Genomic DNA, 18,507 nt, shown 5'->3' with positions numbered 1-18,507 from the left:
TGGTTAACCGGGTAACCGCAAAAGCCCCTTTGTTGTTGCAGCCCAACACCCCTCCAAAACAGCCCATTAACCCATCTAAACCACATCCATGCTCTCCATCGTTGGATCACGATCGTGTGGTCGAAAACCACACCTCATTTGGACTCTCCTAGCTCCACCTACCTATATATATTGGTCTCCCCCCTTTCGAATTCACAGGTAAACCATAGCCATCGCCTCCACCCCGCCGTCGGACGCATCCGGACTACGCCGGACACGTCCGCGCCACCGCTTCCCACCAGTCACCACGCACCACGTGGCCCCGCGCCCACATCGCCGCGCCGTCTGCCCGCGGTCCCCCGGGGCCCACGCGGGGCCGTCCCGGCCCGCAGCCGCCGCCCAAGCGCATGCGCGTTGCCCGGCTATCCCCGTTGCCTACACTCGATGTCGCCGCTGTCCCGCCGTCCCCGCGCCTCCCGCCAGTCGGCAGCACCGCCAGAGCCCGTCGCCTTCACCGGATCTAGGTCGCCGCCCCGCCTCGCCGTCCTCCGCCGCTCATCGCCGGCCGGATTGGGTCGGGCCGGACCAGATCTGCCTCTCCCCACCAACTCCGGCTACCCTCCGGCGATCCCCCGCAGTTCCGTCCACCGCGGCCCCCTTCTTCGGTGAGATCGTCCTCACTTCATTTCACGTGCCGCGAGGTCAAACCCTAGATCTTGCATGGTAATTTTTTCTCCAAGTCCCGAAAACCGAACATTTTGTGCACCCCTTTGACATGCCATGTCTTGATGACTGTAACTCCGTTTTGTGCATATGATATATCAAAATGTTCGACTCGTGATCCTCTCCTAGTTAGTGTCATTTTCATGCATGTTACTATCGATATTGATGCCCTAATCCTCGCTGCAAATGTGCTCTATGATGTTGTTTGCTGGAATTTAACAGAACTTGATGATTTGTCATTTTGGTTGCATTTTGCACGTGCATCCTATGAGCATGAGATCTATATGTTTGTGGGGCATCTCGATGTCATAGTTACATTGGTGCAAGTCTTGTATTTTTATGAGCTATCTGGTGACTAGTACAAGCATGCAAAGTAGGCTATGTGATGTTGCTGATTTCAGACACTTAGTAATTTTGCAATCATTTTCCTGTTACATTTTGATGCTATGTAAACATGCTGCTACCATGAGATCCATGCACATTTTGAGATAGTACAGTAAGAATATTTTGAAGATGTGGTATTGCTATATCCATTCATTCCTCTGGATGTAATTATGGACTAATCTAGTTTGTCATTATCATGTTGTACTTTTGCTAAATATTGTTCCTAGCAGATTGTTAACATGATGTTCAGTTTTGCCATGGGTGTTGCAAGTGATACATGCACCCTATGAACTTCTCTTGCCATTCTTAGCTTCTTTAACATGTATACTTCATGTTGGTTACCTTGTTATGCCATGAAATGCTTTGTGATGAGTGGTTTGATCTTGCAAAGTTGCTATCATGAATCTGTTCTTGCCATGCTCTATTTTTCTTCTAAGTTTGAAACTGTTCATATAACTTGCCATGTTTGCATTGGTGCTCCGTGCCTCTTTGGGTAAAGTTTAGTAAGGGAGTTTTATTCTATGCTTCTATTAATAGCATGCCATGCCTTTGTTTGCCATGATATGTTCCTGTAGCATGTTGTTTGCTAGCTCTAAACACTGCTATCTGATGCTGTTTTGACATCTTTAGTATTTTCCCCAAGTCTGTGAATATGTTATCATTAGCATTTTTTCCATGCTATTTTGAACTTGTTCTAGTGAGTTATAGCAGGAGCTCAGTGTTCATGATTTGTAGAGCTTCCCCTTTAATTTAATGCCACGTGCTTTGCTGCTATGTTGGAGTGATGTAGCATAGTTTCCTATAGCATCCTAAGTGTTATGATGCTGTTAATCGCAAATATGCATCATTCTTGTTTTGCTTGTCATTTGCAAACCGTGCATCCGTTTCCGGTGATCCTTATATCGATTTCGACCGAAATCACCCCATCTTTACAGCGGCACAGTTGGTTTTCCAAGTGGATGCCTTGATCATCCTTCCCCTTCGGGAGTACCCATATGCATTGCACGTCATATCTTGCATTCCATGCCATGTCTTGCATCATGTTGCTTGTGCATTGCACCGTGATTGATTGTTGTTCCGTTGCTTGTGTTCTAGCTTTGGGTAGAGCCGGGAGACGAGTTCGTGAACGAGGAACCTGTTGGGTATGCTAACGTGGAGCAAGCTTTTGACAACTTTGAGAACTTTGCAGGCAAGATGACCATTACCCTCGATATCACTTCTATCTTTGCTTGCTAGTTTTTCATTCTGTCACTATGTCGCGCTACCTACCACTTGTTTATCATGCCTCCCATATTGCCATGTCAAGCCTCTAACCCACCTTCCTAGTGAACCGTTGTTTGGCAAAGGTACCGCTTTTGCTCAGCCCCTCTTATAGCATTGCTAGTTGCAGGTGCCTTGCAGGTGGTTCCATGTTGGAACATCGATATGTTAGGATATCACAATATCTCATATTTAATTAATGCCTCTATATGCTTGGAAAAGGGCGGAAGGCTTGGCCTTTTGCTCGGTGTTTTGTTCCACTCTTGCCGCCCTAGTTTCCATCATACCAGTGTTATATTCCTTGATTCTGCATCCGTAACACGGTGAGGGTTTATGGGCCCATCTTGATAGTTCACTTTGAATAAAACTCCTCCAGCAAGGCCCAACCTCCCTTTTACCATTTTCCCTTTTACAACTAAAACTGCATAGGGACTTTCCGGACCCCCGTGGACTTAACTAACCCCGCCCCCCAAGGGACAATGCTCGTCATGAGGGTTGGTCCAAACCAATAAACCGCTGATGGCCGCCAGGGGCAACTCTGGATTGGCCTACCGGAACTTTGGACAATCCAATCGTGGCCTAAGACGAGATATGCGTGGCTACTATCAAGGTGTCGGCATGTCGGGAGGTCTTGCTGGACTAGTTTTACCATTGTCGAAATATCTTGTGCACTGGGATTCCGAGTCTGATCGGAGAGTCCCGCGATGAAGGTTAGTCTCCGTGGATCATGAGCTTGTCATGGGCTAAGTTGGGACACCCCTGCAGGGTTTAAACTTTCGAGAGCCGTGCTCGCAGTAATGTGGTAGATGGGAATTTGTTAATATCCGGTTGTAGAGAACTTGACACTTGACTTAACTAAAAGACACCAACTGCGTGTGTAGCCATGATGGTCTCTTTTCGGCGGAGTCCGGGAAGTGAACACGGTTTGGGTTATGTTTGAATGTAAGTAGTTTAGGATCACTTCTTGATCACTTCTAGCTTTTCGACCATTGTGTAGCTTCTCATCTTACTCTTATTTGAGTATATTAGCCACTATATTTGCTTAGCGCTTGCTGCAACTCCACCTTGTTACCTTATTCTACCCATAAGCTTAAATAGTCTTGATCTCGTGGGTTTTGAGATTGCTGAGTCCTCATTACTCACAAATACTACAAAAACAGTTACAGGTGCCGATGATACTAGTGCAGGTGATGCTACTGAACTCAAGTGGGAGTTCGATGAGGACCTTGGTCGTTACTATGTGTCGTTTCTTGATGATCAGTAGTGGAGCCCAGTAGGGACGCTCAGGGATCTAGCATTTGGGGTTATCTTCTTTTCTTTTGGATTTCTCCATAGTCAGACTATGTGTGTATTTTGGATGATGTATGAATTATTTAAGTATTGTGTGACATGGCGACTATAAGCCAACTCTCTTTATCCCTTTCTTGTTCATTACATGGGACTGTTTGAAGATGACCATTCTTGCGACAAAACCACAATGCGGTTATGCCTCTAAGTCGTGCCTCGAAACGTGGGAGATATAGCCGCATCGTGGGCGTTACAAATTGGTAATCAGAGCCATCCCTGACTTAGGAGCCCCCTGCTTGAGCGAATCACTGACATTGTTGAGTCTAGAACAAAGTGTTTTGAGTCTTGGGATTATATATATCAGAGAGTAGGATTCTTTTTACTCCTCAGTCCCTTCGTCGCTCTGGTGAGGCCTCCTGACGTAGATGTTTTGACTTTCCTCTCCTCAAATTTCATGAAAAAATAGGATCACACGGGTATCTTGGGATCATTCCGATATTCTTGTGACAAGAACATTGTTCTTCGTGCCTCCTGACATTTAGGGGTTGTGGCAGTGTCCCGGGGAGTTGAGCTCCGAGGTGTTGTCATCACAATTTTATTGTTGCAGTTCTGGAATACCCGAGTTCGCCGACATCAAAAATCTCTTTGATGAAGTTGTTGGTGAGATAACCTCGACGCCACCTAGTATTGGGGCGAGAGTTCGGGAGTATTGCCATAGCTCGTATAACGGATGCTTTTGGAAGGTTGAGTTACACGATTTCTGGAGTTTTCTTGGTTATGTGTTGTCGGATGGATATAGTTGGAGCGTTGGGCTTGTTAGTTGTGTGATATATATTGTGCCTCCCTATATCCCCAACACCAGATTGCATAACCAAAAAGTTTTGGGAGTTCATAGGTGGGAATTCAAGTAGCTCTAGTATTTCTTCCTGCAGATATTTGGTATGTGATTGGGTAATCCATACCACTTATTTGTTCTAGTCGTACCTTGTTGTTTCATTCATCAACATTTATCTAAGTGGCTTCTCACATTAATGGACGTGTGATTTTAACTTTGGAATTCATTTGTTCAATCCTTGTTTGAAGGTTTATTGTGAAGACTATATGTTGCAATTTATATGCATTGATTCAGCTTGTCTATCTGCCTATCAAGATTCTAACGGATATCACCCTCTTCAGGATGGCTCCTCCAACGTGCCTGAATCCGGACCACAATGATGGGAGTCAGGCGAACCCTCCACCTCCGCCACCACCTCCGCCTCCAGAGGCATGGCAAGATGTCATGGCAGCCACCAATGCCAACACCCAGATGCTTTTGCAACTCTTGCAAGAGCGCATCCAAGGCCAAGGCAACCAAGGAAATCAAGGTCAAGGGAAATTCAACAATCAGCCGCAGTTTGCTACCCTCAACCAGTTCATTGCAAATCAGCCAAAGTCTTTCAGCTTTTGTGCCGAGGCCATGGACGCCGATGATTGGCTCATGGACATCAACAAGCATTTTGAATGTAGCAATGTCAGGCCTGAGGACTTTGCCAAGTTCACTTTGTTTAAGCTCAAGGACCAAGCTGCTAATTGGTATCAACAATACAAAGATTCCAGGGGAGGTCAAGTGATTACCTGAGATGATTTCTACCGGGATTTCAAAGCTCACCACATTCCAACAAGTGTTGTTGAGAGCAAGCGTGAGGAGTTCCGCAATCTCAAGCAAGGAAGCATGCTCGTGTATCAATACAACATCCAGTTTCATAAACCTGCTCGCTTCGCTAAACAAGATGTTCCCGATGAAAAGAGCATGATCTATCAATTCAGGGGTGGCCTCAAAGAGGACCTGAAGTTAGCTCTTGTTTTTGTTGAGCCTGCTAAGTTTGATCATAACATGGCCTTCAAGCAAGAAGGTGCTCAGCTCAAGTGTGAGGCATCAAAGAAGAGAATCAGGGATGCAGTTCAGTCCTCTTCTTCCTCACAAGTGGCAGCTAAGCAACATAAGTTTTGGCTTCCTCCTCCTTCGTTTCGTCAGCCCTACCTGCAGAAGAACAAAGGTGGACATGGATCTTCCCACCCACGCAACCCAGGCTATCAGAACAAGTCTCAGACTCAAGCTCTGAGGTCAAGTGCTCCTACTCCTTATCATCGTCCGCTTTCAGAGGTCAGTTGCCACAGGTGTGGTATGAAAGGAGATTACTCAAACAAGTCCACTCAGAAGCGCCTTCCGCCTCCTCCGCTTGTGAGGTCAGCTAGCAATGCAATTGTGAAGCACAATTCCAAGTTTGCAAAGGTGAACATGTTGAATGCAGCTCAGGCAGAGGATTCTTTAGATGTGATCATCAGTAACCTCTTAGTTAAGTCTATCCCTGCGAAAGTGTTGTTTGATTCTGGTGCTTTGCGTTCTTTCATTTCAAGACCTTTTGCATCGAAGCATGAGTTTGTTTTTGAAGATTTGGCTAGGCCATTTGTGTCATTTCTCCGGGTAAAGTCTTGATCTCAAGCAGCTTTATTCCGAATGTCGGTATCAAGATGGGCAATTACAAATTCCTAGCTTGCCTAATTGTTCTGGGCATGGACTGGCTTTCTCAGCACAAGGCTTTCCTTGATTGTGCTACCAGGGAGATTATGTTGACACACACTTCTGAGGATGTAATCATCTATGCCACTCGTGACGAGACCATTCGATTGTTTTCTCTCAATGAGAAGGGCGAGTTAGATGCAATTTCTCAAATTCCAGTCGTTTGTGAGTACCAAGACGTCTTTCCGGAAGAGCTTCCGGGTATGCCTCCTCACCGGCCAGTTGAATTAGTTATTGATCTTGAGCCTGGTACTGAACCCGTTTACAAGCGTCCATACAAGCTTGGACCAAAGGAGTTGAAGGAATTGAAGAAACAGCTCGATGAACAAGAGCGTCTGGATCTGATCAGACCGAGTTCATCTCCGTGGGGTAGTGGTGTTCTTTTTGTCCAGAAGAAGGATGTCACGGACCGACTTTGCGTCGATTACCGTCCATTGAAAAAGAAGACTATCATGGACAAGTACCCACTTCCCAACATCAATGAGCTATTAGAGCAACTTAAAGGTGCTAAAGTGTTCTTCAAGCTTCACCTCCGTATGGGTAATCATCAGATTCGCATTCGTGAACAACATATTCCCAAGACAGCATTCAGAACAAGCTTTGGTTCCTATGAATATACTGTCATGTCTTTCGGCCTTGTCAATGATCCTCTAACATTCTCTCGCATGATGAACTTCATCTTCAACCCCTACACAAATGAATTCGTCCTGCTATATCTTGATGATATCTTGGTCTTCTCCAATAATAAGAAGGATCATGCCAAGCATTTGCGATTGGTGCTCGACAAGCTCAGAGAGTATCAATTCTATGTGAAGTTTTCCAAATGTGAGTTTTGGCTTGATGAAGTTCTTTATCGTGGCCACATCATCTCTGCCACGGGCATTACTGTTAATCTGGAAAAGGTTTCTGCAATTGTGAACTAGGAGCCTCCTCATAATGTCAAGCAGCTCCGCAGTTTCCTTGGACTTGCAAGCTATTGCCGAAGATTCGTTGAGAATTTCTCAAAGATTGCAAAGCCTCTTTCCAACCTCCTCCAGAAGCATGTCAAGTATGTCTGGACTCCTGAATGCGACGTTGCTTTCAACACTCTCAAAGAGAAGCTAGTCTCAGCTCCTGTCTTAACTCCTCCTTATGAATCCAAGCCATTCGAAGTTTTCTGTGATGCCTCATTGCAAGGTATCGGCGTTGTGTTAATGCAAGATAAGAAAGTTGTGGCTTATACCTCTCGTCAGTTAAAGCCCAACGAAAGGAACTACCCCACTCACGATCTTGAGTTGGTGGCAGTTGTCCATGCACTAATAACATGCATACATCTCTTGTTGGGAAGGCAAGTGGACATTTTCACCGATCACAAGAGCCTCAAGTATATCTTCATTCGACCCAACCTCAACCTCAGGCAAACTCGTTGGATCGAAATGATTCAAGAGTACAATCCAAGTATTGAATATACTCCAGGAAAGGCAAATGTTATTGCAGATGCTTTGAGCAGAAAGGCTTACCGCAACAGCTTAATCCTCAAGCCATTCCAACCGGGTCATTGTGAAGCTTTTCGCAAGCTCAACCTACAAGTTCTTCCTCAAGGTTTTCTTGCCAACCTTCAACTCACTCCAACTTTGGAAGATCAAATTCATGAGGCACAACTTCTTTATACCATGGTGAAGTAGGTGAAACACAGTATTGCCAAGGGCTTATCCAAATACAAGTGCTATCACATTAATGACAAAGAAACTTTATTCTTCGAGGACCGGATTGTGGTTCCTAAAGTTGATCTAAGGACGGTCATAATGAATGAAGCACACAATTCTCTTCTATCCATTCATCTAGGTAGTTCGAAGATGTACCATGACCTCAAGAAGTCGTATTGGTGGACTCAAATGAAGCGAGAGATTGCTCAATTCGTGAAGGAATGTGATGTCCGCCGAAGGGTGAAAGCGGAACACCAACGACCAGCTGGTCTCCTCCAACCTCTTGCTATTCTAGAATGGAAGTTTGATCATATTGAAATGGACTTTGTCACTGGATTTCCTAAGTCCAAGTGTGGCAATGATGCTATCTTTGTTGTCATTGACAAGCTTACAAAAGTGGCTCATGTCCTTCCAATCAAAGAATCTATCACAACAGCTCAGTTGGTAGAGCTATTCACCTCTAGATTTGTCTCGTTGCACGTAATTCCGCAATTGATCTCTTCAGACCATGGAAGAATTTTCACTTCTAAGTTCTGGGACTCCATCCAGAAGGCCATGGGCACCAACATTCGCTTCAGCACAGCTTTCCATCCTCAAACAAGTGGCCAAGTCGAGCGAGTCAATCAAACCCTCAAAGATATGCTCAGGGCTTGTGTCATCACTTTTAGTATGAAGTGGGAAGAGTGTCTTCCATATGCTGAGTTCTCCTACAACAACAGCTTCGAAGCAAGTTTGGCAAGGCCCCATTCAAAATTATAAATGGCAGAAAGTGTCATACTCCTCTTAATTGGTCAGAGACTGGTGAACGCCAACTTCTTGGCAACGAGTTGATCACAGAAGCTGAAGAAATGTGTAAAGTCATCCATGAAAATTTCAAAGCCGCACAATCGTGCCAGAAGAGTTAGTATGATAGCAAGCACCGTGACTTGGCTTTCGAGATCAGAGACCATGGCTACCTCCGCGTCTCTCCAATGAAAGGCACTCGACGTTTTGGTATCAAAGGGAAGCTTGCCCCGAGATATGTGGGTCCTTTCAAGATCATTGGCAAAAGAGGCGACCTCGCCTATCAACCCAAGCTTCCGTCCAACTTCGCAAACGTGCACGATGTGTTTCACGTGTCATAGCTTCACAAGTGCTTCAAGACGCCTGAGCGCACTAGCAACTTCGAAGATATTGATCTCCAAGAAGATTTGTCTTATCATGAGCACCCCGTTGGTATTCTTGAAGAAATCGAGTGCAAGACTCACAACAAGTCAATCAAATTACTAAAAGTGAAGTGGTCACACCAATCCGACCGAGAAGCCACATGGGAGCGCAAGGATCACCTCTGTTACAAGTATCCGGAGTTCATTCAGTACTAGATCTTGGGATGAGATCCGCTTGTAGTGGTGGAGTGTTGTAACACCTCGGGTGTAACTTTCCATATTTGTAGCTCCAACTCTTGCCATTTTTGGCTATGTGACATGATTTATCCTTCGTGGTTGGGTTTTTGCCTCCGTTCTGTATTTTGTTCATGTCATGAATTTCATCTCATGTCATCATGTGCATCTCGTTTGCATTCGTATTCGTGTCATGCTTGTTTTTCTTATGCCAGCTATGCTTAGAATTGTGTCAGGTCTGATTCATCGGGAATGAATCGGAGTGGTGAACATGTCCTACCAGTAAAGGCTATGTGTGCGAACACGTTTTGGCAAAGGTAGCGATGAGAGGCCATGTAGGAGTACATGGTGGGTTGTCTCATTGGAACCGTCCTTAAGCACTGAGTTCTGTGTATGTTATCCAAGTCCAGTTACTACCACACATTGGGTTCCGGTTATCCGGCCCCTCTCGGCTTATTAATCCACTTGATCTCTGTCCAGGAGTTGCAACTAGTTTCTAGCGTTTGTAGGTAGTGCTATTTGTCTACCAGGTGGTGTCCGACGGGACGGCTTGGGACAGACTAGGCACCGTGGCACGGTGTACCAAGCGGCACCCGGATGGTGGGCTTGGGAACCCTGCACACATCGTTTGGGGCCGTGAGCGACACCCTGGCCGGATCTCCTTGCGGATGGAACCCGAATAGGCGATAAACCTGGATGAGAGACTTGTGTGGTTAGTCAGGTCGTGGCCGACACCCTCGCCCGGCTTCCGCTTGAAGGTTGCGGAGGTACATGACGTGTACAGGGCTATAAGTGGTGAGAGCGTGTGTGAAGAAGTACACCCCTGCAGGGTCAATATTATCTATTCGAATAGCCGTTTTCCTCGGATATGGAAACTTGGAGGACTTATCTAGTACATAGACAACTTGAAGTGGATACTCTAAAATCCGCAAGATAAGCGTGAGTACTATGGATGGCCTTCTCGTAGGGAGACGGGAACGGATCCATAGTGGAGTATTGATATGGTGAATATGTGGACTCGTGTGCGTCTTCTCACCTCAAGAAGTTTCTGATACTCGTAGTATAGGTTAGCCACTAAGTCAAAGCTGGCTTGCTGCTGTTAAACTCCACCACCCCCTTTGTTGATAATGTTGCATATGTAGATAGTTCTGATGTAAGGCTTGCTGAGTACCTTTGTACTCACGTTTTCTTATTTATGTTTTGCAGTTGGTTACACTAGTGGCTTCGACGAGTAGCCTGTATCCCAGCTACGATCTTGTACCCTTGGGAGGGTCGTGTTTAGTCAGGCTTCTTTGTCTTTTCCTTTTGTAGTTGTCTGTACTCAGACATGTAATGCTTCCGTTGCTTGTATGCTCTGAATGATGGGTCATGAGACCCCTGTTAGTATTGATTGCTATGTGGCTCTTCTGGTCCTTTATCTATATGAGTTTGAGTTATGTTGTGATGCCATGATGTACAACACATACTTGCATGCTATGCGTACGTGTAACGTGTATTGCTATGTGTGGGATCCAACAACCTAGTTGTTTACCTCTGATAGCCTCTCTTATGGGGAAATGTAGTCTTGTGCTTCCATGTGCTATAGTAGTCCGCTACAGCCTGGTTCACCGGAGTCCTGCTAGCCCAGCACTACTGCTCCGGAACACTTGACTGGCCGGCATGTGATTCACTTCGTTCCTGTGTCTGTCCCTTCGGGGAAATGTCACGCGGTGACATCCGGAGTCCTGTTAGCCCAGTGCTACAGCCCGGATTCATACGCTGTTGACGGACATGCTCCAGGTTGATTCATGTATGCCTGTTCCTGTAAGTTAGTGCTACTTTGGGTTCACGACTAGTCATGTCGGCCCGGGTACTCTGTCATATGGATGCTAGCGACACTATCATATACGTGAGCCAAAAGGCGCAAACGGTCCCGGGCCAGGCAAGGTGGCACCCGTGGAAATACCGTGCGTGAGGCCGCAAAGTGATATGAAGTGTTACATGCTAGATCGGTGTGACTTTGGATCGGGGTCCCGACATTTTCTTTCACCGCGGGGGCGCGCTGGCGCACCCGCGGGCTGTAGTCCCTGAGATTCGGGCCGACTGCAGAGCAGTCGGGCCGAATCTCCCGGGCAACTATATCTCTCCTTGTTGATTGTTGATGTCTTTTTCTTCTTCTACTTTTGCAGAGGCCAACGCCGCCCTGCAGCGGCAGCTGGGCGAAGCCAACATCACGCTGCGTGCCAAGGAGGCGGACTGCAGCAAGCTAGCCGAAGAGCGCGACCAGCTAGTCGCGCAACTGGCGGAGTAGGCGGAGCTTCTCAAGAAGACCCAGAAGGAGGCGGAGGACAAAGAGGCCGGTCTCCTTGCTGAGTTCGAGACCGAACGCTTCGCCTGGACCGACAAAATGGCTTTACTGACCGCCGGCTTCGGCAAAATTGAGGACATGGTCGCCGGTGAGCTTCCCTCTTTTTTCTTCTTCGAGCTACTGGCTGCTGACCAAGCCGGCCTCTTGTCTCTAACTTTGGCTCTTTTGCTTTCTGTTTGAGCAGACTTCTTCCCTGGTCATTCTGATGTCGCCAACCAGGCCATCGAGGCTGATCGCGAAGAGCGGAGGGCGGAAGGTGCGCAAATTGCTCCCAACACCCCCTAGACCCTTAGCGAGCAGCTCCTCAGCATCCAGGCCCATCTTCGACCAGCTCATCGGATGCTGCGCCGTCTTCAGTGTGTCGGCGCCCAGGCGATCGCCGCCCTATGGTCGGGTATGCTGGCTCCACGCACACCCAGCCGGACCGCCGACTGGCTAGAGGTGGCGGCCAGCCGCCTTGGGGCCTGGAAGGGTTCCTCGGCCCGGGCTGGGGCACATCGGGCCTTGGAATTTGTCAAGGCGTGGTACCCTGGGCTAGATCTAGCCCAGTTGGCCACGCTATGACTGGAAGCCCGAGAGGAGCTGGCGTCGGTGGAGCGTGAACTTGTCCAGCGAGCCACGGCAATCGCTGAGTACACCGACACCAGCGTCTTCATTCCTTAGCTGGCTGAGAAAGGCATGGAGGCACCGCAGGAGTGGTTCGGGCTGAACCTAGAGGATGGCGACGACTCGGCCGAAGTGATCGACTCCAGCGACGAGGGAGAAAGTGGGGTGGAGGAGGAAATTGAAGAGGAGGCGCCAGAGGTCGGAGCGGACAGCCAGCCTCAGGTCGACCGCGCATCCAGCAACGAACCACGCCTGAGCGAGCCAGCCGCTGCAGAAGGCAACCAAGCAGAGACCGACCAGCCGGCCACTCCACCTACCGGCACCGTCGACTCCACCGTTCCGCCAAACCCGTCTGCCGCTCCCTAGGCTGCCAAATTATCTTTGTTTTTACTTGCCTATTAGTCTCAGCAAACTTTGTTAATTTCGCACAATTCCACCCGCAGGGTGTATTTCAAACTCCTGTTGAATGTTGGCCAACGGACCTTTGGTATGTAATTATGCTTGCCGGGGTCTGTCTTTCCTTGCTTTTTGCTCTTTGACTTTTTTCCTTTGCCGCCCTCTCTAGGCTGCCGTTTGGCCAGCCAAACAGCCGCTCTCCAGACTGTGGCTGGGTTCAGTACTCGGCTGCTTTGGGAGGGTAAGTACTTAGCCGATTAGAGTTTTTTTAGCAAATTAAGCAAAAGCCGGCCGGCCGGCTGCACAGCAGCCGGTCGGCGATGCAAGAAGCCAGCCTAAACTATGTGCGTGCTTTGGGTCCTTAGCCATTTTTCATGCAGACACCCTTTCTACCTTGACTCCTGCCCGCCGGACAGTCGCTCTGCGAGCTGCGGCTTTCGGTAGGAGAAGGCTTAAGTGCCAACACATTACTTGTATGGCTATAGGAAGCATTACATAGCACCAGGCGACGAGTCCCCGGGTCGACTAGTCGAACCCGGTGCCAGGCAGACTAATGAAATAACATGATGACAGACATAGTACTTATCATATAGATAAAAGAGGGCAGTCCCCGAGCTCTTCTCAGGGGACCTGGAGTCTTTGTACTTAATACAAAAGTTGACATGGTACATACTGCATTAACTATAAAACCTTCGAAGGAGATTCACATTCCAGGTCGCTCCGTCTCCTTGCCGGAGTCGTCTCTTTTTCGTACTCGAGGCTTCTGAGCATCGATCAGGTAGCAGGAGTCATTGCCCAACACCTTGCTGATGATGAAGGGACCTTCCGAAGGTGCCGAGAGTTTGTGCTGGCCGGCTGTTCGCTGGATCAGCCGGAGCACAAGGTCTCCTTATTGGAAGGATCTTGGCCTGACCTTCCGGCTGTAGTATCGGCGCAGACTCTACTGGTAGATGGTGGACCGGCTGAGTGCCAATAGCCGGCCCTCTTTTAGCAGATCGACACCGTCTTCTCGTGCTTCTTTTGCCTCCTCCTCGGTGTACATGGCGACTCGAGGGGAGTCGAATTCTATATCCGTTGGGATGACAGCTTTAGTGCCGTAGACGAGGAAGAAAGGCGTGAAGCCGATTGACTTGTTCGGAGTTGTCTGCAAGCTCCAGAGGACGACCGGCAGCTCGTCAAGCCAGCATCCGGTCGACCGCTCCAGAGGCTCGACCAGTCAAGGCTTGATGCCGGACAAAATGAGGCCGTTTGTTTGCTCCACCTGGCTGTTTAACTGCGGATGGGCAACAGACGCTAGGTCCAGTCGGATGCCCTGCGTCGCGCAGAAACGGGCCAAGGCGCCTTTGGCAAAGTTTGTGTCGTTGTCGGTGATGATGCTGTGTGGTATGCCATACCGGATGGTGATGTCGGAGATGAAAGTCATAGCAGTCGGACCATTCAACTTCTTAATTGGCTTTGCTTCTATCCACTTGGTGAACTTGTCCACTGCGATAAGTAGATGAGTCATGCCGCTGCGCACCGTCTTGACTGGTCCCACCATGTCCAGGCCCCAGACGGCAGAGGGCTAGGCAACGGGAATGGTCTTGAGTGCAGAAGCCTCCTGATGCGGCTTGGAGCGGAACTTCTGGCACCCTTTGCATTTCTGGACCAGTTCTTTGGCGTCTTCTAGAGCGGTCGGCCACAAGAAAACCATGGCGGAAAGCTTTGGCCACAAGCGCTCTTGAAGCCGCGTGGTGACCACACTCGCATTGATGGATATCTTTGAGGACTGCTTGGCCTTGCTCTGGCTCCACGCAGCGCTGACAAACACCAGTGACACTGTGCCTCACAAGTTCTCTGTTGACGATGGTGTAAGCTGCTACCCGACGTTGCACTTGTAGGGCCGAGATTTCGTCAGTCGGTAGCTCCTTGTTGACCAGAAAGTTAAGGATGGGCTGAGCCCAGGAAGGTGCTGCAATTTCTTCGACTACTAGGATTGCTACTTGCACAAGGGCGGTTGGGCCAGGAGGCGGCGGGTTGGAGTCAGCTGTCGCTTATTGTGTCGATGAAGTCCCCGGGCCGACTGCTACAGTCCCTAGGCCGGGTGCGGCTTCTGTAGTCCCCGGGTTGCTTGCCGAATTCCTTGTGCTGGCCGCTGGGGTCCTCAAGTCGGATCCGGCTGCTTCAGGTGGAGCTGGCGCAAAGATGGAATCCGACTCTGGTGATGGCTTGACAGACGGCTTGAGGAGGCGTTGCAGGGCGACGCCGGCTGGTATCGCCTGCCTCATTATCATTTCTTGGCACGTGGAGGAACTCGCACCCCTCAAAGTATCCACTGAGTTGCTGCACAAGAAATGGTAGCTCGCCATGTTTGTGTCCTTGGCGTCCCAGTCGCTCGACGCCTGCTGGACCACCAAGTCGGAATCACCATAGCACAGGATCCGGCGAATGCCGAGTTCCTTGGCAAGCCGGAGCTCGTGAATGAGTGCTTTGTACTCGGCAACGTTGTTGGACGCGGCAAAGTGGATTTGCAGCACATATCTAAGCTTATCTCCTTTGGGAGAGGTGAGGACGATGCCGGCTCCCAAACCGGTGCGCATCTTGGAGCCATCAAAGTGCATCCGCCAATGGGTGGAGCCTGGTGCCGGCGGCAGATACTGGGTCTCGACCTAGTCGACGAGGAAGTCGACCAGTGCTTGTGACTTGACAGTGGTGCGAGGCTGGTAGTAGATGGTGTAGGGGGCCAAATCTATGGCCCATTTGGCCACTTGTCCCGAGGCATCTCGGCTTCCAATTATCTCGGCAAGAGGAGCAGTGCAGGCAACAGTGATTGGGTGCTCCTGGAAGTATGGCTTCAGCTTCTAGGCGGCGAAGTGTACGCCGTAGCATATCTTCTGGTAGTGTGGGTAGTTCTTCTTGGAGGTGGACACTTCACTCAGGCAATACACCAGCCTCTGGACCGGTAGTGCTTTGCCTTCTTCCTTGCGTTACACAACTATGACTGTGCTGACCACCCGACTAGTGGCGGCGATGTAGAGGAGCATGGGCTCTTTAGGAGTCAGAGTCGCCAGGACAGGCGGAGTGGTCAACATCTTCTTCAGCTAGAGAAAAGCTTCATCCGCCTTGTCGTTCCACTCGAAAAAAGTGGTCTTATTCATGAGCTGGTATAGGGAAAGAGCCTTCTCGCCTAGCCGACTGATGAAACGGCTGATGGCCTTGAACTTCACAGGGTTGCATTCTATGCCGTGCTCTGAGACCAGGAAGCCAAGAAGCTGGCCGGCTGGTACCCCGAAGAAGCATTTCTCCGGGTTGAGCTTGATCTGAAATCGGCGCAAGTTTTGAAAGATTTCCTTGATGTCTTCTAGCAACGTTCCACGTTTCTCCGTCTTCACCACAACATCGTCCACATAGACATGGGCGTTTTTGCCGAGTTGCTTGAGGAGACACTTTTGCATGCAACGCTGAAACATGGCGCCGACATTCCTCAAGCCGAACGTCATGGTGAGGTAACAGAAGGCTCCGAATGGTGTGATGAAGGTAGTCTTCAGCCTGTCGGCCGGGTTTAGCTTGATCTGGTGATACCCTGAGTATGCATCCAAAAAGCTCAACAACTCGCATCCGACTGTGGAGTCAATCACTTGGTCGATTCTTGGCAAAGAAAATGCATCTTTGGGGCAAGCTTTGTTGAGGCTGTATAATAAATACACATGTGCCACTTCCTGTTCTTCTTCAGCACTAGGACTGGGTTGGCTAACCATTCTAGAAAGAACACTTCCATGATGAAGTCTGTTGCTAGAAGTCGGGCTATCTCTTCTCCAACAACTCTTCTATTCTCTTTGGACATGCGCCGCAAGGGCTGCCTGACTGGCTTGGCATCAGACCGGACATGTAGCTTGTGCTCGGCGAATTCCATCGGAACACCCGGCATGCCCTTGGGAAACCATGCAAAGACGTCCCAATTCTCACAGAGGAAATCGACGAGCTCGCCTTCCTATCTTCTGTCAAGTTTTGCACCAATGACTGCGTGCCTCTCTGGGTGCTCTGGGTCCAAGGGTATCTTCTTCGTCTCCTTCGCCGGCTTGAACGAGCCCTTAGCTTCCGACTCCTTGGGGTTGGGTGACATTTCTGGCTGCTTGCCAGCCATCGCCAAAACCCGGTTAAGGTGCCGCCTCTCAGCCACGATCACGGGGGACTCGGCTAAACGACTGCTCTCTGCTGCATAGGCGGACGACTTCTTGTAGTCTCCTGCTATGGTCAGGATTCCCTTGGAGCTCAACATCTTCATCTTCAGGTAAGCACAGTGGGGGACCGCCATGAACTTGGCCAGGGCAAGCCGGCCAAGCAATGCATGATAGGGGCTCCCAAGGTCCACCACCTCAAACCAGACTAGCTCTCTGCGGAAATGATTTTTGTCCCCGAAGAGGACATCTATCTGAGTCTTGCCGATTGGTGAGCAGGAAAGGCATGGAACTATGCCATGGAAAACAGTCTGGCTGGGCTGAAGATGTCTCTGCTTGATTCCCAACTTCTCCATGGTATCTTTGTACATGATGTTGATGCTGCTACCGCCATCTATCAAAACTTGGGAGAAGCGAGAAGCTCGCCTCTCCGTGGCAAAGGTGGCATCCAACACCAGGGCATAAGAGCCGGGATTGGGCATCACCTCCGGGTAGTCGGCTCTGCTCCAGCTGATGGGCTTCTCAGACCAATGCATGAACTCGGGGGTCTCTGATGCTACTGCATTTACTTCTTGTTGTCGCTGCCGCCTGTGGTGCCTATCGTCGGCCACGCTGGTGAACACGACAAAGGCACCATGCTCTTCAGGGTATTCATCTTGTATGGCACCGACTGGCCGAACCGCAGCCTACTGCGGAGGAGGAGGCGACGGGCCGGTAGGCGGAGGAGGCAGGAGCCCATCAGCCTTGGCGATCCGGGTGAGACAGTGGCACTTCCGAGTGGTGTGGTTGGACGGTTTTCCTCCGCTGTGGAATTTGCAGGGCGCATTGAGCGTCTACTCGTATGAGAAGGCGGGCAACTAGTTTGTCTTGCCACCCTTCGGACGCTTTGGTGGAGGCTGCCCTTTTGGCTGCCGATCTTCGACTGTTGCACCTGCTGGCTGGTGGAAGCCGGCAGCGTGGCCTTGCGCTTGTTGTCATTCGGTTGCTGGCACCATTTGGTGTCGCCAGCCGGAGTCCGAGGAGCTTGGGGAGCCACTTTGCGAGATGTGTCAACTTTAATCTTTGCCTTCATGGAGGAGTCGGCCGTTGCGTACTTGTCTGGTATGATTAGCAGTTCATCGAGGGATGTCGGCTCATCGCAGAGCTGCTGGTACTTGAGGAGGGTGCCTTCTCCGCACCCGGCTCTGAAGTACTCAATGGCCTGGACCTCATGCACGCCCTTGCAGGAGTTGCACAGCTTGGCCCAGTGAGTGAGGTAGTCACGAGTCGACTTGTTGGGGCCTTGGATGCATAAGGAGAGCTGACGAGGCTTGGGCGGACGCTTGTACGTGCTGGTGAAGTTGCGGACGAAGGCTTTAGTGAAATCAACCCAGCTGTTGATGCTGCAGGGCTTCAAGTTGTTCAGCCACGTCCGGGCTGTGCCCTGGAGCATGAGCGGGACATACTTTATGGCAACGCGCTTGTTGCCGTTGGCGATGCTGAAGGCTGTGGAGTAGTCAACCCGCAAGTCTTCCGGCTTCACGGAGGCGGTGTACTTGGGCGTATCTCTCGGGATCGTGAACCCTTTGGGAAAGGGATCATCTTGGATGCAGGGACCGAAGCAAGGCGGACCCAGCTCATCTTCTTCTTCTAGCGCCAGGGATCGATTGTGGCGATCGATCCGATGGCGGGCATCATTTTCTCCGATTCCCTCTCGGCGGCCAAGGCGCTCGCCTAGTGACAGGTGATCAATAGGCGGTGGGGA

General features: G+C 49.7%; 1 protein-coding gene across 1 annotated transcript; it reads right to left on the bottom strand.

The window, feature by feature from the left end:
* Positions 1-16,576: 16,576 nt before the first annotated feature.
* On the bottom strand, positions 16,577-17,119 carry LOC147979523 (uncharacterized). Its single transcript, XM_087515253.1, has one exon. The coding sequence runs from the start codon at positions 17,117-17,119 to the stop codon at positions 16,577-16,579; it is 543 nt and encodes a 180-aa protein (XP_087371379.1).
* Between the last annotated feature and the right edge of the window lie 1,388 nt (positions 17,120-18,507).

Source organism: Triticum urartu, chromosome 3A (genome assembly GCF_056163025.1).
Source record: "Triticum urartu cultivar PI428250 chromosome 3A, HENAU_Tu73, whole genome shotgun sequence".
Taxonomy (NCBI): domain Eukaryota; kingdom Viridiplantae; phylum Streptophyta; class Magnoliopsida; order Poales; family Poaceae; genus Triticum; species Triticum urartu.
The sequence above is the reverse complement of the archived record's forward strand: the minus strand, read 5'-3'. Positions and strand labels throughout refer to the sequence as shown.